Raw genomic sequence first — 24,314 nt, forward strand, 5'->3', positions numbered from 1 at the left:
GCTCATTTCACTTTGCATAATGTTTTACAGATTCGCCCATGTTGTAGCCTGCGTTAGAATTTCTTTCCTTTTAAGGATATTCCACTGATATTCTATCGTGTGTATATAACACATTGTCGATGGATTCACTGGTAGATGGATATTTGGGTCTTTTCCATCTTTTAACTATTGTGAATAGTGCTGCTATGAGCTGTTTGAGTCCCTGATTTCAAATACACCTGGAAGCAGAATTGCTGAATCATATGGTAATTCTATGCTTAATTTTTTGAGGAACCAGCATACTGTCTAACACAGTAGGAATTTTACATTTTACATTCCCACCAGCAATGCACAAGGGTTTCAATTTCTCTATATCCTTTTTTAAAATATTTGTTTATTTTGAGAGAGAGAGAGACAACGTGAGTATGAGAGGGGCAGAGAGAGAGGGAGAGAGAATCCCAAGCAGGCTCTGCACTGTCAGTAGAGTCCGACGTGGGGCTCGAACCCATGAACATGTGATCATGACCTGAACCAAATGCTCAACCGACTGAGCCATCCAGTTTCCCTATATCCTTCCTGACACTTATTACTGTCACTTGGTTTTGGTTTTGGTTTATCATAGCTATCCTAATGGGTATGAAGTGGCATCTCATTATGGTTTTGATTGGCATTTCTGTAATCGTTAGGGATATTGGGCATCTTTTCATATGTTGATGGCCATCTGTATATCTTCTTTGGAGAAATGTCTGTCTGAGTCCTTTACCCATTTTTAAATTGGTTTGTTGCTGAGTTTAGATTTATGTTTGTTTGTTTATCAGGAATCGCATAATTTCTTTCTTTTTTAAATTTATTTTTCTTTCATTGTTTATTGTCATGTTGGTTTCCATATAACACCCAGTGCTCATCCCAACAGGTGCCCTCCTCCATGCCCATCACCTCATCACCCCCCTTCCCCTCTCCCCCACCCCTGTCAGCCCTCAGTTTGTTCTCAGTATTCAAGAGTCTCTCATGGTTTGCCTCCCTCCCTCTCCCCAACTAGATTTATGTTTCACTTATGTTAACACAAGTACACATTCACAGGGCAATGGCAGTGGTGTGTTGTCAGGGGTGTGCTTTCAGAGAGGCACCACGGTATGACAGAAGTGGCTCTGGATCTATAGCTCTACAATTTACGTGTTATATAACCCTGTGCCTCAGATTTCTAATCCGTAAAATGGACATCAGAACATCTTCTAGGAAGGGCTCTTGTGAAGGTCATGTAAAAGATATAGTCCCCTGGCTGAATCCATCAGTAAATCTGTTCTTCTTCACCTAATTGTGTGCTGTTGCTGCTGCTCTTGTTACACTTCCCTTCTCTGGCACATACAGTAAAATTGGATCTAAACATGACATTGTTGACCCAACTGCCTGCAGATTATTTGAGCTGGATTATTAGTACAAAAAAAACCTTGAGTGCCGCTATCGGTTGTAACACTTAAGTACCACTAAAGAAAAGCACTGGAATAAATAAGGCTATAACTTTGGAGGTGCCTGCGTGGCTCAATCAGTTGAGTGTCCCATTTCCACTCAGGTCATGATCTCCTGGTTCGGGAGTTTGAGCCCTGCATCAGGCTCACTGCTCTCAGCATAGAGCTCACGTCAGATCCTTTGTCCCCCTCTCTCTGCCCCACCCTGTTTAGATCCTCTGTCCTCCTCTCTGCCCCTCCCCCCCTCTTTCTCTCTCTCTCAAAAATAAAAATAAACGTTTAAAGAAAAAATAAGGCTATAACTTTGGAGGGTGTGAGTGTGTATGTTTTCTTAGGAAATTGCTGTTTTATTGTATCCTTTTTTTTTTTTAATATTTTTATTTATTTCTAGGAGAGAGAGAGACAGCGTGAGCAGGGGAGGGTCAGAGAGAGAGGGAGTCACAGACTGAAGCAGGCTCCAGGCTCTGAGCTGGCAGTCAGCACAGAGCCCGACGTGGGGCTCGAACCCACGAACCGCGAGATCATGACCTAAGCGAAAGTCGGACGCTTAACCGACTAAGCCACCCAGGCGCCCCTTATTTTATCCTTAAGCTGTAGTGTTGTTCTTAGATAATAAATTTCAGTATAATATGGTTTCAAAACTAATTATTTTGAGTCTTCTTTAAGAGATGTTTCTGTTTTTTAGGACATTTTCTATTGTTCTTGTTTTGGATCTTTCAAAACCTAATGACCTTTGGCCCACCATGGAAAATCTTTTGCAAGCCACGAAAAGCCATGTAGATAAAATGATAATGAAACTGGGGAAAACAAATTCTAAAGCAGCGTCTGAAATGAGACAGAGGATATGGAGTAATATGCAGAAGGACCATCCAGTGAGTTGCTATCGGGATTATTCCCGGAATCCTTAGCCCCATACATAGTTGAAGATGACATCGCAAATAACTTCCTGAGATTTTTATGCATGATTGGAAATTCATTTGATGTAGATGAACTTGTTCACTGGAAAATTATAGCAATTTAATAAAACCTCAGTGAGAGCAAAACACGGAAAAAGAGGTCTTATGTCTTCTTGTTAAGGCACCCACTGCGACTGTTCTGGCTATTATACCCATCAAAAGAATAGGGGTTGGAAGTAGTAGTTTGATATTGATTTTATAATCTCTATAAAGTGAAGATAAAAAAACAGACTGTACAGAAAGTCACCTGGCAAAGACAAGATGAGGGTACACATTTAAGCAAGGAGTAGAGTTTTCACAGCCTTCCTCGCCACCCTCTATTTTACATCCATTTAGTGTCTGTCCCGTATTCCATGTCTTTCGAGCCTCTGACAACTAATAAAATTACAAAATTGCAGTGATGGTAACACAGGTCCTTTAGATACAGTCATGAGTATCATCTTCTGGAAAACCCACGGCAGTATTTGACATTGCCCAGGGTTTGTAGGAATGTGTTTTACATCACGAATATGAGGACAAAAGTAACAGTTTGTGGTTCACATCTATGCAGTGTAAATGCTGTAGCAACAAAAGATAATACCAAGTAGTAAGAAACAAAAATGCGAAGATGGCATGCTCTTTAAGAAAATGGAAGGACAGAACATGATAAATAAATATCATGGTCCCTTAGGGAACTGCCATTTCTAGTTTTACACTTGAGAAATAGAACTTCGTGAAAGTTAAATATCACAATACGTCAAGCAAACAGAGTCAACATCTCTGAAGAGACTAAAATGGTATTTTGGGGAAGTAAATAGAATTTGCTGAATGCATAGTATTAAACAACTATAATAAATCAATGAAATATGTTTGTTAACAGGACCGTGAATTAGTCGACCCATTTCTAATACCTCTGGTCATAATTGGAAGTAAATACGATATTTTTCAGGTAAGCTTGTCCACTTCTCGTTAACGTGGTTGTTTATGCATACCCAGGCTTTACGGGACAGGAGCAAAAGTAGTGAAATGAGAAAAATGACTCTGGGAGGGAGAGGTCAGGAGTCACACATCGTAAAAATTTTGGAAAAGAGGATATAGTTGGGAAAGTGAAAATATGTAAAGAACAAGAAATAGCATGGATGGGATAAAGCAGTAGACTGGGGATAAGGTAGATTGAGAAACTGAATCTTCTACCCAGGCACTGAGGGACGGCACTTACTCCCCAACTCTTAAGTTGAAGACAGAAAATTGGTTTCTTCTTATCTTGGCTTGTCAGAGAATCTCTGGGGTATTCCACGCTGTAAAATGTGTGCTCATATCTGAACTCTGTTGAGCTACGTGTTTAAACAAGGAAAGATCTGATAGCTATAGTTCTACAAGCCTGTGGCTATTGTTCAACTGTCTATAGAAACAAATCTGAAGGTAATGGAATCCTACTCCTCAGAGTACGTTCCAGAAAAACAAAAATCCTCTATTTCCACTCCTAATATTTTGTACTTTCCTGCTACAGATATTTAATTCTCTCAACTTGTTTTTTCTTTTTAATAATGTATTTCTTCAGGATTTTGACTCTGAGAAGAGAAAGGTTATATGCAAGACACTTCGGTTTGTTGCACATTATTATGGAGCATCATTAATGGTTTGTACCTTTCCTACCCTTTGGCTTGAGTAGACGGCACCAAATTTGAGAAAGATTAGCAACTTGATGCACGGTTATAAATACGAATGCTTTTCTACATGGAAGTGAGAAAGAATGAAATCTGGCCGTGTGCAGCAACGTGGATGGAACTCGAGGGTATTATGCTAACTGAATAAGTCAGGCAGAGAAAGACAGATACCATATGTTTTCACTCGTATGTGGAACAGCAGAAACTTAACAGAGGACCAGAGGAAGGGAAGGGGAAAAAATAGTTGGGGAGAGGGAAGGAGGCAAACCGTAAGAGACTCTTAAATACTGAGAACAAACTGAGGGTTGATGGGGGTGGGGAGGGGGGGAAGGGGGGTGATGGGCAGGGAGGAGGGCACTTGTTGGGATGAGCACTGTGTGTTATATGGAAACCAACTTGACAATAAACTATATTTAAAAAAATACTAATGCTTTTACTAATGCACATAATCCCCTTTCCTTTCCCATTGCCGCCAAACCCTCTTGTTACAGTGTTTGTAATGTATTTCTAGAACACCCTCTGCTAGATGGCTTGCTGTGTCTTTGGAGCAGTTGCTTATGCCCATAAACCCTAGTCACTCTTAAAGAGATAAACTAGCTATTAATTTATTCATTTTGTTTCTTCTTAAGAATGAGAATCCATATTCTCTTAAGAGAAAAGAGGCGGAAAAACCCCTTTAACAAATATTCTTTTTTTAAACTTAAAAAAAAAAAACACCACTGTTTGTTGTAGAAGTTAAAAAACATGAACTTGGAGTCTGGCTGCCTGGGTTCGAATCTCAGGGCAACCGCTTTCTAGACGTGTTACTTCAGACTGGTCACGTAATCTCACCTCAGCCTCAGTCTCCGACAGGGTAAAACAGACAAATAGTGCCTTCTTCATAGGGTTCTTGTGAAGATTTATAAAGTAACAAAGTAACATGCCGTGCTGCCCACAGTGCCTGAAACAAAGTGTTCCTCAATAAATGTTGCTTATTGTAATAACTGTTATCATTATGTTCCACAGCAGGACCAGAGGAGAAAGGATATCCTTTAATGCAATAAGATGTAAAAGCACTTTTATTTCTATTTCTTCTTCCCCCTAAATGAAAGTGCTCCGGGGAAGCTGGAGATAACGTGGGGTAGCCCCTGGCCTTCATGGCTAGTATATTATGACTAAAAGTAACATTTTATACTTTTCAGAATACCCCAAATAAATTGCAGTGTGTATTTTCTTAAAACTCGGTACCTTTTATGTTTATACTATATTGGCTTACATATTAAATTGACAGAGTACTTTGGAAATATTCTTTTTTAAAGTTTTTTTTTTAAGTTTATTTATTTATTTTGAGAGAGAGCGAGCGTGCGTGGGTGGGGGAGAGGCAGAGAGGGAGAATCCCAAACAGGCTCCATGCTGTCAGCACTGAGCCCAGTGTGGGTCTTGATCCCGCAAACAGTGAGACCATGACTTGAGCTGAAATCAAGAACCAGACACAACCGACTGAGCCACCCAGGTGACCCTAATTTTTTCTTAAGTTTTTATTTATTATGAGAGAGAGAGACAGCACAAGTGGGGGAGGGACAGACAGAGGGAGAGGGAGAATCCCAAGCAGGCTTTGTGCTGCTAGCGCAGAGCCCAGCACTCATGAAACTGACTATCATGACCTGAGCCAAAACCAAGAGTCAGATTCTTAACCAGCGGAGCCACTTAGGCCCCCCAACTTTTTAAAGTAATCTCTACACCCAACATGGGGCCCGAACTCACAACCCCGAGATCTAGAGTCACATACTCTACTAACTGAGCCAGCCAAGTGCCCTCGAAATACTCCTTTTTACTATTTCAAAAAGATAGTGGAGTTTAAAATGAATGACTCCTCCAGGATACAGAAGCAAAGACCATGGATCTTGTAGTTTATTTTTACCACAAGATAAAGCCCCACAGTTCCACTTAATTAGCTGAGGGAAATCCCTTTCTTCAGGAACAGATCACACTTGATGATCAGTCAGGGCCCAGTCTGGTTTTAAGGGTACGAATTTAGATGAGGTCAGACCAACCCAGGACCCAGCAGGCCTAGATGGCCCTAAATCATCAGGGTCTTCTAGGGAATGGATTTGAGAAGGGCTTCATCTCAGCTTTGATGAGGGATGAGAGGTTGGGTTCGAGGGGCACTTCTCGACCACACGGAGAGTCACAACGCTTGTCTTAGCTTCGCAGACCAAGAATAGAGTAACCAAAGTTACAAAGCCCCACCTTGCAGTCTCACTTCCACCCTTCCCCTACCCCCTATTCGAGGGGGACAGTTTGGGGCTGCTTTTCAAGATTGCCAGATCCTTTATAATTCAGTCAAGAAAATGGACTCACTATTATGAGCAACCTAATAAAGTTATGAAAAATAAAAAATAAAAAAAAAACATTGAGAGGTAGGACCAGATTCAGTGAAGAGCTGCAAGGATGGTTTGAGATTTAAAAATGCGATACATGAGGAGGAGTATAAAATGATGTTCTACCATCTAGAATGTGATAAAATGTTTTTTAAACATTTGAGGGACTGTTCCATGGAAGAAGGAATAAGTGTATCCTTTGCTCTCTTAGAGTCAACAATAAGGAATCAGAGTTTTGATCAAAAAAAAGAACTCTCTAATCCTACCATTATCTGAAAATGGAATGCGCTGCTTTGGGAGGGGATGAGTTCCCACTGAGTTTATACAAGCAGAGAGGCTCTGCAGCTATTAAGGGAGGATGTTTCAGGGCAATTGATACAGCAGATGGGGAAGTTGAGTCAAAAAACTTCTCATGTCCTCCCAGCCCTGCAGTTCTATGAAATACACTTGTGATGAGGTAGTTTCCTTTCCACACAGGGCACATACTCTTCTGTATCATCATCATCATCATCATCATCAAGTTGTGTTTTAAAAATTCAGTTAGTTTTTTATACTTTTAAACTTTCAAAGGAAGTAGTAAAATTATTTCAATTTTGAAAAGTCAGTGCATTAAATTTTATATGTTCACATGAATAAATACTTAGCCTGTGAGCCTGTCCTTAATCCAGAATGAATCTTACCCTGAAAACTGATTTCTTTGCCTTTTAAAATTCCATGTCACTATGGTTCAAGGTGGTTTTTCCCACTTTCCTACACGTGAACTATTCTGATTTGGCTGAGTAACTTTCGGTATTTCCAAAAAATCACACCTGGTCTTCAAAGACTTGTAGGGTGACCACATGTCCTGATTTTCACCTGATGTCTCAGCTTCATTATTAATAGTGCCCACCCCCTTTCATTCTCTGAAGTGTTCTGGTTATGGTCACCCTCATTATATACCACCGCTGAGAATGTTCAGGAACTTGTTTTGCAGGCTCAAAGGCAATTCTGAAAAGTTAAATGACTATCAGCATTGTTGAATTAGTCTGTAGTCTCCATGTTGGTTTTTTGGAAGACAGTAATATGCCCTTGGATGGAAAAGTTACTTATGATGTATACCTTCTAATTTCTACCAAGCAGATTGTATTTGGGCGATAGTTGGATCCATATATGAGCGTAGCTGAAATGATTAGTGCATAAACACCAGGTCCCTTCAGTGTCATGTACTCATAAAATTTGAAGAGATAAAATTTATTGAGACTTCTTTATTTTCCTTTATTCAGGTTTTTGTCTGCTCAAACACAAGTGTGTGTTGGGCAAATATTTAGTAATTCTGCCTGCAATTTGCACTTGTTCAGGGCCGTATTTATTTTACCTGTTTCTGTGATTTGAAAGCAAAGCATATAATTTATTTTCCTGATTTTTTTTTTAGTTTACCAGTATATCAGAAGCTCTATTACTAAAAATACGTGGAGTTATCAACCAGTTAGCATTTGGCATTGACAGAAGGTACTGTTAAAATATATTTTTGTATCTTTTTATTATTTTTTGCCAATAATCCCTCTGATTATTGCTAATACCAGGCTTTTGTTTCTTGATAGGAAAGTACCCCCAGATGGCTATTCTTGTTTCTTACGTTATTTAAATATTTCTCAAATACTATAAGTAAAATGTTATATAATGCTAAAGATTAGAATAAAATGATACTATTATACTTGTTTCCCTGATTTCTTTTACTTCTCTTAGTAGCTTTCCCTTATTATCATTTTCTTTTATTGATTTTAGAAATTGACTTAATAATTGTAGTATGTATATTTTTCTCAAACTTGCTCCTTTTCTTGGTTTTCATTTAAGGTAATTTGGGTCTGTCGCTTTAATTTTTGAAATAACTTAAATTGATATCCACTCCTTCATTTGGCGGCAGTGTGCACTCTCACCAGTGGTTAAATGTAAAACTTGGCTCTTGTATTTACAGTAGAGCGTGGCAGGATATTCGATTACTAAACTAAATTAGACTCTTTTCTTCTTATCCGTGTAGCAAATCAATATGTGTGGATCAGAATAAACCACTGTTTATCACAGCAGGATTGGATTCTTTAAGTCAAATAGGTTGGTGAACTTATTATGATTGTTCAATCTTTTTTTAATTGCTTATTGATTTTATCCTACCCTACGTTCACTTCATCTCCAGCATGCCACTATTTCCGATTTCATTATCATTGCTGTTATTTCTTATGTATTTATTTGTACACATCGTATTGATGCAACATGTGTCACATTGACATTTTGGGGATGGAAGGAATGTTGCCACTTGAGAGACTGGTTTTGGATTTCTAGCTAGTTCACTAAAAAATTTGCATGTATTTCCTTTCCCTCATTGATTCCCAGGGACTTTTCAGTTTTAGCTTGTTGGGTAAGGAAGAAAACCAGAAAAATAGAGTGGTCAGGAAATTAGAGCTATATATTATGGGCAGTGATGAAAAATATGAGATTCAAGTGTTGGAATAAACCAAAAAAAGAACACAGTTGTCTTAATTATGTATGTTTTAATTCCTTATGAAAATAGCTTGCCTCAAATAATGGGATGTATTTCGTAAACTTATGGACATGTTGGGCTTATGAAGTGAAAGGAATTTTAAGAATCTATGTAATCAAGCTCCTTATCTTCCCGCAGAAGCTATTTTCATTACAGAGGTTTGGGCCTTTGTGACTTTTTTCTACTCTGGGGCTATAAGTTTGGTTTTAATGCTCTAGTAGATAGTTTTCTTTTTTATTTCCCATCACCTATTACTATTACACACTAAAGTTGACTGGACTTCAAATGTAGATCTCTGTAATGAGATTACAGACTGAACTGGAATGAAAATAGAGGTGGTTCATGAATGACCACAAAGACTGGCTTTTAGAATTATCATTAATACCAACTTAATTTCATTAGCAGTGAGAATCATGGTATGTACTGCTAGGTAATGCCCCTGTAAGTAGTTGGAGGTCAGACAAGGAATGAGAATGAATGTTAAAACCATGGAGCTTATAACAGATGAATGGATAAAGAAAATGTGGTATATATGTATACAATGGAGTATTACTCCTGATCAAAAAGAATGAAATCTTGCCATTTGCAAAATGTGGATGGAACTAGAGTGTATAATGCTAAGCGAAATCAGTCAGAGAAAGACAAATATAGGACTTCACACATATGTGGAATTTAAGATACAACTCAGATGAGCATAAGGGAAAGGAAGCAAAAGTAATATAAAAACAAGGAGGGGGGAAAACATAGGAGATTCTTAAATACAGAGAACAAACTGAGGGTCACTGGAGGGGTTGTGGGTGGGGGAATGAGCTAAATGCGCAAGGTGCATTAAGGAGGACACTTGTTGGGATGAGCACTAGGTGTTATATGTAGGGGATGAATCACTGGATTCTACTGAAATCACTGCACTATATGCCAACTAACTTGGATGTATATTAAAAATAAATGAATCATAGAGCTTAGACCTCATCAAAATTAAAAATTTTTGCTCTTTAAAATCCCACTTGAAAAGAATAAGAAGACGTGCCCCATTCTGGGAGAAAATATTTTCAACTGCATATTTGACAGAGGACTAGTGTCTAGAATATAGAAGAACTTAAGGGTAAAAACAAAATCCAACTATGAAATAGGCAAAATAGGCATGAGCAGGCATCTCACCAAAGAAGATACATAAATGGCAAATAAGCATGTGAAAAGATGTTTAATATCTTTAATCATTAGGGAAATGCAAATTGAAACCCCAATTTGCTGATCAGAATAGCAAAAAATAGTGACAACACCAAATGCTGGCAAGGATACAGAGAAACTAGATACCCATACATTGCTAGTGGGAATGTCAAATGGTACAGCAACTCTTGAAAACAGTTTTGACAGTTTCTTATAAAACTAAACATGCATCTACCATATGACCTAGAAATTGTATTATGGAGCATTTATCTAAGAGAAATTAAAACTTATGTTCATATTAAAATCTGCACATGGATGTTCACGGTGCCTTCATTTGTAATAGCACCAAACTAGAAACAACCAGAGATGTTGTTTAAAACGATGTACTATGGTCTGATACATCCATACAATAGAATACTACTCAGCAATGAGGAGGAACAAACTACTGATACACACAGTAATTTGGATTAATCCAAGTGTATACTGAATGGAAAGAAAAGCCAATCAGGAAAGGTTCTATACAATAGGATTCTATTTATTTAAATTTTTTTTTGTAATGAAAAAACTGTTAGACATGGAGGAAAGATTAATGGTTATCAGAGGTTAGGGACAGGACTGTAGGCGAGCAGGTAGAAGGGACTGGGAAGACAGTGGTGTGGTTATAAAAGGCCATAGGATCCTGAGACAGTGGCACTGTACAGTGAGTATCTTGACTGGTAGTGGATACATTTACCTACAATGGTGATAAAATTGTATAGAACTTAATGCGCACACGCACGCACACCCACACACACACACACACCCACACACACACACAAATGGGGACAAATAAAAACTTAGGAAAGCTGAGTAAGATCAGTGGATCGCATCAGTGTCTTTCCCACCAAAGTGGTAACGAGGTCCTGAAACATCAACAATGTAAATGCTAGAAGAGAATCAGAAATCTCGGATTATAGACTGACAATTGCCAAGAAGTGACAGCAAGTTTTGAAATTAAATTATATAATCAATACAGAAAGTCATGCTCATTATAAAATGTTAAAATGCTATATATAAAAATCAAGTTTGATGTGTGTACTTCCAGACCATTTTCTATATATGTGAGTGTGGTAGAAAAAAACTATTTGAACATAATTGCATCATTCTATAGCTATCACTTTGAAAGTTTCCTCTTCTGCTCAATACGTGTTAGTGGATTTTCCATATTAGTGCCACAGCTCTGTCTGTTTGGTATTTTGACTGCTGGATACAGTTAGAAAGCATGGCTGTGCATAATAACTAGTTTACTATGCCTTCCTTGATGGACAGTTTGGTTGTGGCCAGTTTTTGATGGTGCAGTGTGAAATTATTAATACATGTGTGCAGGTGTTTCTAGGTTAAACACCAAAAACTGGGGTTTCTTGGTAATAACAGATGACCTTTTTCTGTATTTACATGGTAGGTAGTAGTACCAAATTACCTCCCCGAATTAGTTGTCCCAATTTGCATTCTAATGAGAAGCATGTAAGAAAGAGTGTGTTTACATATAAATTCACAAACGTGAATATCAATCTCGATATTTTTGCTGAACGGCGGGTAAGTGTGAGGAAAGAGAATCACAGTTGGCTCATTACAGTCTCCTCTTCCTCTGGTCCTAGAATCTGGTGCAAGTGGTCTTGCTATACTATGTTGGGGTAAATTTTAATAACGGCTCTATTAGGGAGAAGGGAAATGAGTGATCTAAGAGTTATACTTTTCTAAGTGTCATCTGTTTTATTGATAGTTTGTCAAGTTTTAATTAGTGCAGTCACTTGGAGTACAACTTCCAATTTTAGGATCTCCTCCTGTTCCTGATAATGACATTGGAAAGCTTCATGCCCATTCACCAATGGAATTGTGGAAAAAAGTGTATGAAAGGGTCTTTCCACCAAAGGTATGTATTTCTAATTCTTTTAAAGCAAGACTTTTTGCACTATTCAACAGTTATTGCGAAGTGTTCCAAAGAGCCTATTATGATTACTTTGTTTTCTACTCACATGCTCAAAAATCAATTAAATATGTGCCAAAAATCTATTGTACACAAGGCACTGGAACTTAAATGGTGGGCAAGACATAGCTCCCACTCCACTTTCAAATGCAGCTCCCAGACTTCCGGAGAGGGAGAGACCGCGGCTGGAAGGAGAGCAGGGGAGAAAGCGAGAGAGGGCCTGGTAGAATTGGAATGTGCCCCCAATGACGGCTGAGGCAGGCAGTAATCACTGGGGGTCTGGGCATGAAATGACTCCAAGAACTGTAATTTCAGAGTATCAACACACTGAAAGACACCAAGGACCCTGCAAGAGACCCTCAGTATGCTGAAAGAGAAGTTGACGAAATGAGAATTCAGAAGGATCAGGTATTACCCTAAACACTTATTTTATTGCCTCTTGAGTTTTATCACAAAACACTTCTGGAACTCCGTAGGTTTTTCTCAATTTATTTAATGTTTACTTTTTACTTTTAAAATTATTGAGGGGCACCTGGGTAGCTCAGTCAGTAAAGCATTTGACTTTGGCTCAAATCATGATCTCACAGTTCATGAGTTTGAGCCCCGCACTGGGCTCTGTACTGACAGCTCAGAGCCTGGAGCCTGCTTCGAATTCTGTCTCCATCTCTCTCTTTTGCACCAACCCTGCTCACATTCTATGTGTCTCTCTCTCAAAAATAAATTAGTATTTATTATTTATTAATATTAATATGTATTATTATAAATATTTTTTGTCCTTTGTTCATTTGTTTCTTAAGTTCCACACGAGTGAAATCATCCGGTATTTCTTTCTCTGACTTATTTCACTTAACATTACACTCTAGCTCCATCCATGTTATTGCAAATGGCAAGATTTCATTCTGTCTTATGGCTGATAAAACTCTGTTGTGTATATACCACATCTTTTAAATTAAATATTTATTATTAAATAATTAAAATTGTTAATAATTTATTAAAAATAATAAAATTGAAATAGCACATCTTCACTCTTAAAAAATAAAATTCTGATGTGCACAAAGAAGGAATTTAAACCACCTGTCATTCCAGCATCCAGACATGATGTAATGTTCACATACTGTTCTTGGACTCCCCAGTTTACTTTATGTTGAAGATGGGTAGTGATTGGTTCTTACCTTGCTGCTGGGGAGACACTTTCATAATATACTTTTGTTTGTGGGATTATTTAAAAGGTTTTGTTTTTTGTTAGAACATTCAGACATACTTAAACTCTTCTTGTACCAGAAAAATTAAGGACTATCCAGTCTGAAAGCCCACAAATATAGGACCTCCCAGGAAAGTGATTAAAAATGGAGACTGCATGGGGCACCTGGGAGGCTCAGTCGGTTAAAAAGGTCTGACTTTGGCTCAGGTCATGATCTCCTGGTTTGTGAGCTCCAGCCCCACACTGGGCTCTGTGCTGACAGCTCAGAGCCTAGAGCCTGCTTTGGAGTCTGTGTGTGTGTCTCTCTCAAATAAACATTAAAAAAAAAAAAAAAAAAGGAGATGGAGTTCCATATATGCCTAGCTAGCACCATTTGTGATACACAAGTCCTGTAAGAATGCAGAAGCTGGTAAACTCATCATGACCCAATACTTAAATTTTCTCAGATCTCCTTTTAGTTTGATAAAGCGAGACACTGTGCAGAATCCAGCCTTGCGTAAGTAAGCACTATAAATGGAATGCCCTAACAACCTCTCCGGTGGGATCTGTAGAGCTGTGTCACTTGGGCAGTCATACTGCTACAAGGGTAACCTGAACACAGCCATCCACCAGAGCAGTGACCAGAGTCCTTTTCTCAGCACTAGCCTTTCACCTTCAGGGGCCCTGGAATAAGAAAGCAAAAGATTTTATTTAAACATAGTCTACAAGACTTGAAAACTGTGTCATGAATATTTAGAGGGTTTCGTTGCTGTAGCAAAGTGAGAGGCATGTTGTAGGAACAGATGACCTCATGTAACCTTTATTATGTGTGCAGCCTGGCTAAAGATTAGTGGGAAGTCATCCCTGAATTAGTATCTAGGAGTCAATGACTTAGTTGCTGTTGTTGATAAGATTATCTGTTTCTATTGCACAGTTTGATCCCTTTTATTACATTTGTATACACAGGTATTATAAAAGGGCTGGGATGTTTCTCAGCATCATGACCTTTCATATTTAATCCATCTTCCCTAACTGACCTAAAACCAGAGGAATTTGGAGTGGAGCTGGAAAGCAACCTCATGATACCTATCATTCTTCACATCATTCTTCACTATTAACTATTAACACAGCCTATAAAAGAATTCGTTTGTATTAGGTGAAAATCTCACCAGTTGTCCTCAGCTCTTTCTTTGTATTGCCTGTTTCCTTGCTTCCCCCCCAACGACCCCCAGTTTATTTAGAGAAAGTTAAGTGTGAGCAGGGAAGGGACAGAGAGACAGGGAGAGCGAGAATCCAAAGGAGATTCTGCAGTCACTGGAGAGCCCCTATGCGAAGTTCAGTCTCACCAACCGTGAGATCATGACCTGGGCCAAAATCAAGAGTCCGACGCTTAACCACTGAGCCCCAGTTTGTTTTTGTCCTTTGTTCATTTGTTTCTTAAATTCCACATATGAGTGAAATCATATGGTATTTCTTTCTTTGACTTATTTCACTTAACATTACACTCTAGCTCCATCCAGGTTATCGCAAGTGGCAAGATTTCATTGTCTTATGGCTGATAAAATTCTGTTGTGTATATACTACATCTTTTTTTTAATGTTTATTTTTGAGAGAGAGACAATGTGAACAGGGAAGGGGCAGAGAGAGAGGGAGACACAGAATCCGAAGCAGGCTCCAGGCTCCGAGCTTTCAGCTCAGAGCCTGACACGGAGCTCAAACTCACAAACCAGTAGATCATGATCTGAGCTGAAGTCAGACGCTTAACCAACTGAGCCACCCAGGCACCCCGTACCACATCTTCTTTATCCATTCATCTATCCATGGGCTTGTGGCTTATCCATGTGGCTTGCTTCCACAATTCAGAAGGGCCTCTAGTTTTAAAGCATTCCTGATTGTAAGGGGACATCAGTATAGACAGCACTTGCTGAATGCTTCTACCTCTTTTATCTTTATTGTCAAAGCAAAGAAAAAAACAACAAGGAAAAGTTTTTGGTAAACAATATTTTTAAGTCTCCTTGGCCAACCACACTATTTTGAATCCATTTTCAAAAATCAACTTGTTTATAATCCCTAGGCCTATGATTTAAACACACAACACACACCGATTTACATGCTTAGGGGAAAATGTTCTTATTATCCTTTATTGAAGATGCTGAGGGTTTTTTTTTTTTAATTTTTAACGTTTATTTTTGAGAGAGAGAGAGAGAGAGAGGGAGACACAGAATCCGAAGCAGGCTCCAGGCTCCCAGCTGTCAGCACAGAGCCTGACACGCGGCTTCAACTCACAAACCACAAGATCATGACCTGAGCCAAAGTCGGCATTTAATCAACTGAGCCACCTAGACGCCCCTGAAGATGCTGTTTTAAGCATTTTAAGGCTGTGGTCCACTTATGGTTGAAAACTTCAGAGGTTCTTTTTAAAAAAAATTTTTTTAACATTTATTTTTGAGAGAGAGAGTGAGCAGGGGAGGAGTAGAGAGACAGAGAGGGAGACACAAAATCCGAAGCAGGCTCCAGGCGGTGAGCTGTCAGCACAGAGCCTGATGTGGGGCTCGAACCCATGAACCATGAGATCATGACCGAAACTAAAGTTGGATGTTCAAGCGACGGAGTCACCCAGCAGCCCCTAAAACTTTAGAGGTTAAGAGGCAAGGTGAAAACCTTTCTGTTTTATGTTCACATTTAAAATGGCTTGCTAAAGCAGCCATGAAGAATTGCAGTGTAAGGAAGATCTTACTCGCTCTTCCGTTAAAGCATCCTCATATTATTTTGAATTTCTATGACAGCAGTACTGAAAGTCTTGTGGACATGGTGAGATTTATGTCACACTGGTCATTCTTTATTTTCCCCAACATGACCTGTGTGACCAGCCCTGTTCTTTCTTCTCTCAGTCCGCTGTCTGCAGAAGGGAGGTATCTCTAGCAAAGAATCTTAAAGTAATGTCCTCACCATTATCATTGATAAAAATAAGTCAGTGCTTCCAGTTAAAAACAAGATAACTAATTACTGTTTATTCCTTATAAGTGAAACATGTTTGAACAATCTTTGATAACTGGTGAACCAAATTAATTTCCTTTAAAAAAAATAAACCAAGCTGAAAAGACTACTTTGGAGTTATGATATAAACACTCTGAAACAACTTTGAGTACAGGTATGGAAGAGACAATCTGCAATTTTTCTGAAAATGAGAATGGATTTTCTTTTCATAGCAACTGTGAACTTCAATTATGTTAGCCAAAGGGCAGTGGCTGCCTTATTTTGCAGAGTAACCACTTTCTGCTTGTCTGAAATAATCTATTTTGTGCCATTACTGAGACACGGAACAACAGGAAAGAGGCCAGGAGGCAGTCCCCTAAGGGATGATCCCTTTGCAGATCAGTCATCTCATGCTGGGTGTCCACCCATACTAGAATTTATTTTATGAACTGTAAAAGTAACATATGCTTGTTGTGGGATAAAGAGACCCTCAAAAGATGATATTGAAGTATGTAACCTAGAAAGTGGAAGTATCCTACTCCCTCTCCACCTATCCACTTCCTTCATGTGGCACATAGGACTGCGCTTATTTTTGCTGGATGCCCATGAAGCCATGTGCAAATGAGCACGGACATCTTTACTAATGTCCTTACTGCGAAAACTCTTCGCACGTGTGCACCAGTATACACAGTGCCATAAATATCCTTCTGTTTATATCCTTGCACTCTTCTCTCATTCTGTGAGACACATTTTGAAAGGTAGAAGCACTGTGTCAGAGGATATTAATTTTTTAAATACCCTAACTTCAACCCAGTTTTGACAATAGTCAAATAGGAAACAAGATCACTTTTAAATACTTAAAGTATGACAAATGCATTTATTTTAATAGTTGAAAGACAATCTGTATGTACATATAGTATGTAATTTCGTCTTTAAGAAGGACGTCTCTAAAGTATTGCTTAGACTACAAAAAGTCTGAAGACTACATTTCTAGAAGATCCTAATTGTAAGAATTTACAGAATAACTGTCCAGAAATTTTGAGAATGATAATACCATAAAGGATACACTGTCATACCTAAAAAATGCCAAGGCAGCTTTAAGGTGCTTATTTTAATTTTTAAAACTTTTCTCTTCAAGTAATGCATATTTTTGTTTTAGGAACTGGAACAATACAAAAGAAGTTCTTCCAAGTCTTGGAAACAAATTGAGCTTGATTCTTGAACCTAATTCAACCACACTGTATTTATTTCTTCTTTCCCCAATACAAGTAAGTTTCTTAATTAGCTATTATGATAATAAGTGAAGTTAAGATGTCTAATTTGTTAAATGAAAAGTGGAATTTCCTGTATTAGTGCAATTCCCTGGATACTTTTAAGTCTTTTAAAAGGGGGAGAAGTTGTGTAATTACATGCAGTATTTTTTTAAAATAAAAAATCTCCTACTGCCTGCCTCTAGTATGTTTATCTAGTATATACTCAGTTCAGCATTTATAGGATTCTGCTTATATGGTGTAAGGACTATGAAAGCAAGAGCATTTAGTAACAGTTACAAGTGTGAGGTTATGCATTTATGTTAGACACATTCCCTCTTGGAGGAGCTCTCAGGTATGTCTGCTAGGAAACCACAATCAGATCACATCACTTAACTCTGAAACACAGGCACAAGAAGCACCTGAAGTACCTATTTAAACTTTTTTCTTTTCTGAGAGAGAGTGCCCGAGCGAGTGAGCATGAGCAAGGGGGTGGGAGGAGGGAGAGAGAGAGGGAGAGAAAGAGAGAATCCCAAGCAAACTCCACATGGAGCCCAATGTGGGGCTCAATCCCACAATCCTGGGATCACGACCCAATCCCAAATCAAGAGTCTCAACTGACTGAGCCACCCAGGGCCCCCTGAAGTACCTGTTTAAAATGCACATTCCTGGAGCTCCTGGGTGGCTCAATCTGTTAATGTCTGGCTCTTGATCTCAGCTCAGGTCATGATCCCGTGGGACTGAGCCCCGCATCAGGCTGTGTGTTGACAGTGTGGACCCAGCTTGGGATTCTCTCTATGCCCCTGCCTGCTCACTCTGTTTCTCAAAATAAATAAACTTAAGAATGTGCATTTTATTTATTTATTTTTGAGTCCCCACACCCAGAGGTCCTGAATCAGTGGGTCTGGAATGGGGTCCAGTAATCTGCATGTTTAATCAGCACATCCAATGATTCTGACATACTTCTTATAGCTTTTTGAAGAATAGGTAAATTTAAGGGAAGATGTTATTAGTAAGCAGGCCAAAATTTCATGAAGTAGTAATAACCGAGATCATTTCCAAGGTGAAATGATTTTTAAGAAGCCTTTAAGAAGCCTTCTCAAGGGGCAGCTGGGTGGCTCAGTCGGTTAAGCGTCCGACTTCAGCTCAGGATCTCACAGTTCGTGGGTTCAAGCCCTGCGTCAGGCTCTGTGCTGACAGCCAGCTTGGAGCCTTTTTCAGATTCTGTGCCTCCCTCTCTCAGAAATAAAATATTTTTAAATTTTTTTTTAAAAAAGGCGGCTTCTTGAGCTTATGCATGTGTGTGCCTGCTAGCCTAGTTCAATTTGGAGCATAATTGCTGTCATTAATCAGGAAAGTCATTCAACTCTGTGTTCTTCCATTTTCATTATAAAATATGTTCGCTCTAATATACCATACCCAGCTTCAAATAAGCACATAACCCCAAGAACACCAAAATTGATGAATGGTATCTGAGCGAATAGCAAAATACCTGATCACTGCAGGGAAGTAAGACTTCATCAACTAGTTGCAGTGCATGTGGGTCCAGCACTCTTAACAACAGGATTTTCAGCATGTTTGCTCCTAAGACTGAGGCTCTTCGTAGACAGGCACCTTGCCTGAGTACTGTGGAGAAAGAGCTCCCTTTAAATTAATAGCAAACATTATAATCTCAGAAACATCACTGACTTGGTAGGAAGAAACAGCCTATTCCACAGTAGTAACAGAAATTTCTATTATATAATTTGTCTTACACATCACTGTCCATTTTTGACTTGAGACACAGACTGTCGCATGTTGAAAGTCATTGTGTTTTTCTAAAATGGTATCACTAACATTTAATAGCTTGAAGTCACATGCTATGTCAATTTTCCAAATGTTTCTGAGCTATAATGAAATTCATCTGCATATGAATAGTAGAAATGTTTCCACTTACAGTGCATACCCATATCTTTAGTAAGTTGAAATCAGCGATTTCAAAAGAGGTTCCTGTGGGACTCTCTTTGAACTACTTTAATAGATTATCATCTCCAGAATTGTCTATAACTGATGTGACATATATAATCTGTAAGGCATTATGTAACTATTATACCATAATCATCAGTGTCAAAGACCTTTTATAAAAATTGACGATACTATTCTGGTAATTTGCCAATGTCTCCAGATCCTTAAATACTGTTCTAAGAAATAGGATTTTACTATGGTTCCCTTAATGAAATGATCTCTTCTACTATAATGTGAGACATTTCAAATGCTATAATTTATCATTCTTTACAAGTTAGGTCACAGCAACTGAATAAGTTCACGTACTCACTAAGATGTTCTCCCTTGGAGTTACCATGGTAACATTGAGACAGTGTCTTTTCATACTTGTACATGAACTACTTGATGATCAATCAGAAAGATAATCAGTCATTTAGTACAGAACCCATTTTTAATCATCTATATACATCACTCTGTCCCAAAAAATATGTGAGATAAGTGTCTGTATTTGTATTTTTCAGCATTCTTTCCCTTTACAATTCAAGAATCTGAATTCCACATGTGTAATCTGGTTCCTCTTGACGCAAATGTTGCGTCAGTTGAACATCTTTTCTGTATGGACTTTTTTTTTTTTTAAATGTTTTATTTATTTCTAGGAGAGAGAGAGAGACAGCGTGAGCAGGGGAGGGTCAGAGAGAGAGGGAGTTACAGACTGAAACAGGCTCCAGGCTCTGAGCTGGCAGTCAGCACAGAGCCCGACGCAGGGCTCGAACCCACGAACCGCGAGATCATGACCTAAGCGAAAGTCGGACGCTTAACCGACTAAGCCACCCAGGCGCCCCCTGTATGGACTTTAACAACTCTAGCCATTACTCAGTGCATACACTTTATCAGCAACATTCACTTTTCAACTACGTGAAAAGTGGAAAAATAGCAAACTCCTCTTTTAAAACAGTACCAGAGATTTATCTGGTATGCAATGTTCTCAGTTCAGCCCATTCCCACAGTTTTTCATTTTAACACTCAAAAATTCACTAGGTGCTCTGTGTCAGGAGTGTTCATCATCCAGCGTCTGCCTAACATCCTCTTAATGTGGTTGAGCAACTCAGCCCCCTCATGTGGATATGTAAACGTAAATATGCACTTTTAAATGATAATGAAAGAATTCCTACCCAATTCTGCATGATGGCAATTATCAAACCCACAGTTCTCTTTTCTGTTACTTACATTCAGTGACCATTCAAATATCTTCTTCTTACCAAATCTGATATCAAACGTAAGCATATTTTTTGTTTGTTTGTAAGCATATTTTTAACTGATGACCTTTTCTGCATCTAGGACAAAGAAAAATAGTCCCACTAGTCACCCATAACTTTATGAATTATTACTATTTACATATTTGGACCAGCTCAGTCACAATCTCTAGATATCACATGTCCCTGCAAGTTGGAATATCATTCAAGGCCTGTGTGAATCTGAGGGGCACAGATTGGAGTTTTAATGGTTAAAGGACTTAAGATGTATTATCAAGAAACATGTGGCTTTCTTATCTTAGATGTTCCAAGTAGTCATGCCCCTCGGGGGCTTCAGGTCCATTTTTGCAGCAATGTTCTTTACTATCTGCTAATGAGATGATCCCTTACTTTAAAAACAACTATTCCTAGGATGACAAGAACTGGGATAAAGGCATACAAAATCAGAAAGTTTGTCGTGAATCTGGATGTTGCACCCGGGCAGGTTCTCTCAATGAACTGAATTCCTTGAGTGAAGACACACATTGGATTAGTTGTCACAGAATGATTTGAGCTGCCTGCCAGGAAAAGATTGACAGTGTCAGATATGATGCTTCCCAGGTAATTTAATCAACAAGTATTTACCAACTGTCTGCTAAGTACCTTTTGTCATGAAAGATATAGGACATTTTAGAGAATCCAGAATTCACTATTAGATGAAGCAGTAGTGGGTGTTCTGGGTCCTGGGTTCATCTGAAGATGGAAATGGGTTTCTTTCCATTTGGGTATGAACCCATTTTCAGAGTACTGATAAAAATCACCATCTCTATGGTCACCAAGTACTGAATATCCTAAGGTTACTGATATTACCACCTAAAAATATCTAAAACAGCTACTAAATTCTGCCCTGTTCTTGAGCTGTCTTCACAAAGTGGCTTGGGATTTCCATGGCCAGAGGGACCTTGTTATGTTCCTACTGCCTCTTAGGGGATCAGAAAACAGACTTTTGCCAAAACTGGCTTTACTCAGCCCTATACTACATACATTTTAGGAAAGAAGCTACCACAATCTGCTACAATATCTTCTGTTCAGTAGGTGTAGAAACTGAGTCCATTCAGAGTATAACTAGGGTTTACCTCAGCATACATTAGGTTTTTTTTTTTTTTTAAGATTTTATTTTTTTAAGTAATCTCTACACCCAGCATGGGGCTTAAACTTACAACCCTGAGATCAAGAGTCACATGCTCTTCTGACTGAGCCAGCCAGGCGCCCCAGGGCTATCATTTTCTAAAAATATCAGAGTGGCCTTAAGCTATTATTGGCCTTTGACAGGTAACTAACTTGACTTTTATTTTAAAAATCAGAGAAACTGTTACTTTTATTTCAAAACAAGGTTTTAAATCTATTTATTATAAAATATAGCTTTTGTTTTAAAAAATACATTTCCTCAGGGAATTGCTTCCTCAGAGGAGTATGTAAAAAAAAATTATATGCCAAAATAGAGTACTTACCACAAGTGAAATTCTGTCCATAAAACTCATTGACTATAAGAATCTCAGAGCAATATTTTTGGAATGTTAAGTAACTGAGGATTTTAAAAGGAATGGACATTTCTTCTGTGTTTCTGAAGAGAAAGAAATAGAGGTGAAATTCAATAGGCTCTAGTAATAGTCCTACCAAATGAAAGTAAAGACAACCCTCATTTTATGTTTACCATTATGAATATAGTTTTTATCTCTCATTATAAAAACTGCACTAGGGACGCCTGGGTGGCTCAGTCAGTTAAGCGTCCAACTTTGGCTCAGGTCATGACCTAACAGCTTATGGGTTCGAGCCCTGTGTCAGGCTCTGTGCTGATACCTTAGAGCCTGGAGTCTGCTTCAGATTCTGTGTGTGTCTCTCTCTCTCTGCCCCTCCCCTGCTCACACTCTGTCTCGCTCTCAAAAATAAACATTTAAAAATTTTTTTAAAAAACTATGCTCACTATAAAACACATCAAACAATACTAAGAAGTACAAAGAAATACCACTGCCCAGAAATAACCATGGTTAACATTTTGGTGATATATGTAATGTGTGTGTATGTATATGTTTATAAAATTTTACCTAATTGGAATCATACTCTTCATGCTCTTTTCTAACCTGCTTTTTTCAACCAAACATATGTCAGACAGCCTTCCAAGTCAGTAAGCATAGCATTCCATCATTTTAAATTATAGCTCGGTGGTCCATTATAGTAGAAACCTTAATGTAACAATCCCCTGATGATGGATTGGTGTCTAATTTTTTTTTTTATAAGCACCATTGATATAAACATGAAAGAAAACACACACCTAACACATCACTTTAAAGGAGGGTATTTGTGATTAAACAGAGATTTGAAGGAGCTAGTGTGTGAAGTGAGAATCAATTGTAAGGGTAGAGAATGGAGGGAGCAAGCAGACACACTGTGAAAATGAACTCTGTCCCCTCTTGAGTCTATTTCAGGAGAAATTCCATGCGGACCTCGTGGACTCCTTTGTCCACTATATAATGTCTATAAGTCAACATGTATTAAATTCTATCTGCGAGGCACTAGTTCTAAGTGCTTGAGGAATTCAGAAGAAGGATCTTTCCCCTACAGAACTCACAGTGTAACTGGGGACATTGAATATATGCCCTCAAGACTATAAAAATACATAGTGGCAAATGATTTGTGCCAAGTACAAAAATCCAGCACCATATGTCCATGACATTCTTCTTAGTATTTATAGGGGGTTTTTTTTGTTTGTTTTTACCTATTCCCAAAGAACCCCCAAACCTCATGACTTTTAGTTACTGACAGTGTTCTAAGGCACAACATTGAATTTGCCCACTTAGAGGCCACTAATTGGAAAGGATAGGTAGGAATCTGGGGAGGAAGGAAGGACGGCATGAGCACTGGCATGTCAAGGACTGCACATGGGACACAAGGGCCAGAAAAGCTAGAACAGAGGCTCTGAAGCTGTGGGAGCTGGGTTTGGAATGGCAGCCAGGAACCAACTGTTTTGGAGCCTTACAGTGGTTTGACATTGCAACACCATGAAACTAGTTTTTTAAGGTACTTAATGTGGCACCAGCAAGTAGAAAGGACCAGAATAAGGGCAGATTAGGAAAAGCAGAAAAGCAAAAGGGAGTAGGTTACAGCAGTAGTTCAAGTATGAGATGACAAAGGCCTGCAATAGCATGATGGCCTGACAGACTGATTGCTCAGCCAGCCAGAGGGTTACCTCCTTGAGGTAGGAACCGTGTGCCTCCATCTTGCAGTGCACCACACAGGGTGAAACAGAAGTAAAGATTCCACATGCATTTGTGATTTGACAGCAAAGAAGAAAGCCAACAGACGTTGGTGACTGATCCAGTGTGTACATAGTCCAGGGAGAGAGTAGTCGTTCATTCATTCACTCAATTCAGCAATTATTTTTTGCCAACCTATTTGGTTCAAGGCCTTTGGCCACTGAGAACTATAATGGTGAATGAGGCACTGCTGCTGCCCTCAAGACACGGTCCTTTTAAAGGAAGGCTGCAAAGAAACTGAATCAGTTATCAAAAATCTCCCAACAAAGAGTCCTGGGCCAGATGGCTTCCCAAAGGAATTCTACCACACATTTAAAGAAGAGT

At 38.8% G+C, this 24,314-nt stretch overlaps 2 protein-coding genes across 3 annotated transcripts in view; one reads left to right on the forward strand and one right to left on the reverse strand.

Annotated features, from left to right (window-relative positions):
* Positions 1–21,355, forward strand: part of DYNC2LI1 (dynein cytoplasmic 2 light intermediate chain 1) — a 42,919-nt gene extending 21,564 nt beyond the window's left edge. Inside the window, exons 6-14 of one of the 2 annotated variants that reach the window (XM_077749374.1) lie at positions 2,131–2,317; positions 3,261–3,329; positions 3,942–4,019; positions 7,819–7,895; positions 8,425–8,495; positions 11,904–12,001; positions 12,371–12,463; positions 17,371–17,479; positions 21,109–21,355. In XM_077749374.1, the coding sequence (XP_077605500.1) occupies positions 2,131–2,317; positions 3,261–3,329; positions 3,942–4,019; positions 7,819–7,895; positions 8,425–8,495; positions 11,904–12,001; positions 12,371–12,463; positions 17,371–17,433 (736 nt within the window). In that variant the 3' untranslated portion in view covers positions 17,434–17,479; positions 21,109–21,355. Of the gene's footprint in view, positions 1–2,130; positions 2,318–3,260; positions 3,330–3,941; positions 4,020–7,818; positions 7,896–8,424; positions 8,496–11,903; positions 12,002–12,370; positions 12,464–17,370; positions 17,656–21,108 lie in introns of those variants that run through there. The other variant, XM_077749373.1, reaches the window with a different exon arrangement.
* Positions 20,067–24,314, reverse strand: part of ABCG5 (ATP binding cassette subfamily G member 5) — a 33,971-nt gene continuing 29,723 nt past the window's right edge. The window contains exons 12-13 of the mRNA XM_077749194.1: positions 22,188–22,300; positions 20,067–21,254 (exon numbers count right to left, since the gene is read on the reverse strand). Of these exons, the coding sequence (XP_077605320.1) occupies positions 21,061–21,254; positions 22,188–22,300 (307 nt within the window). The 3' untranslated portion in view covers positions 20,067–21,060. The remainder of the gene's footprint in view (positions 21,255–22,187; positions 22,301–24,314) is intronic.

The sequence above is a fragment of the Crocuta crocuta genome, unplaced genomic scaffold (assembly GCF_008692635.1).
Source record: "Crocuta crocuta isolate KB4526 unplaced genomic scaffold, BGI_CrCroc_1.0 scaffold118, whole genome shotgun sequence".
Taxonomy (NCBI): Eukaryota; Metazoa; Chordata; class Mammalia; order Carnivora; family Hyaenidae; genus Crocuta; species Crocuta crocuta.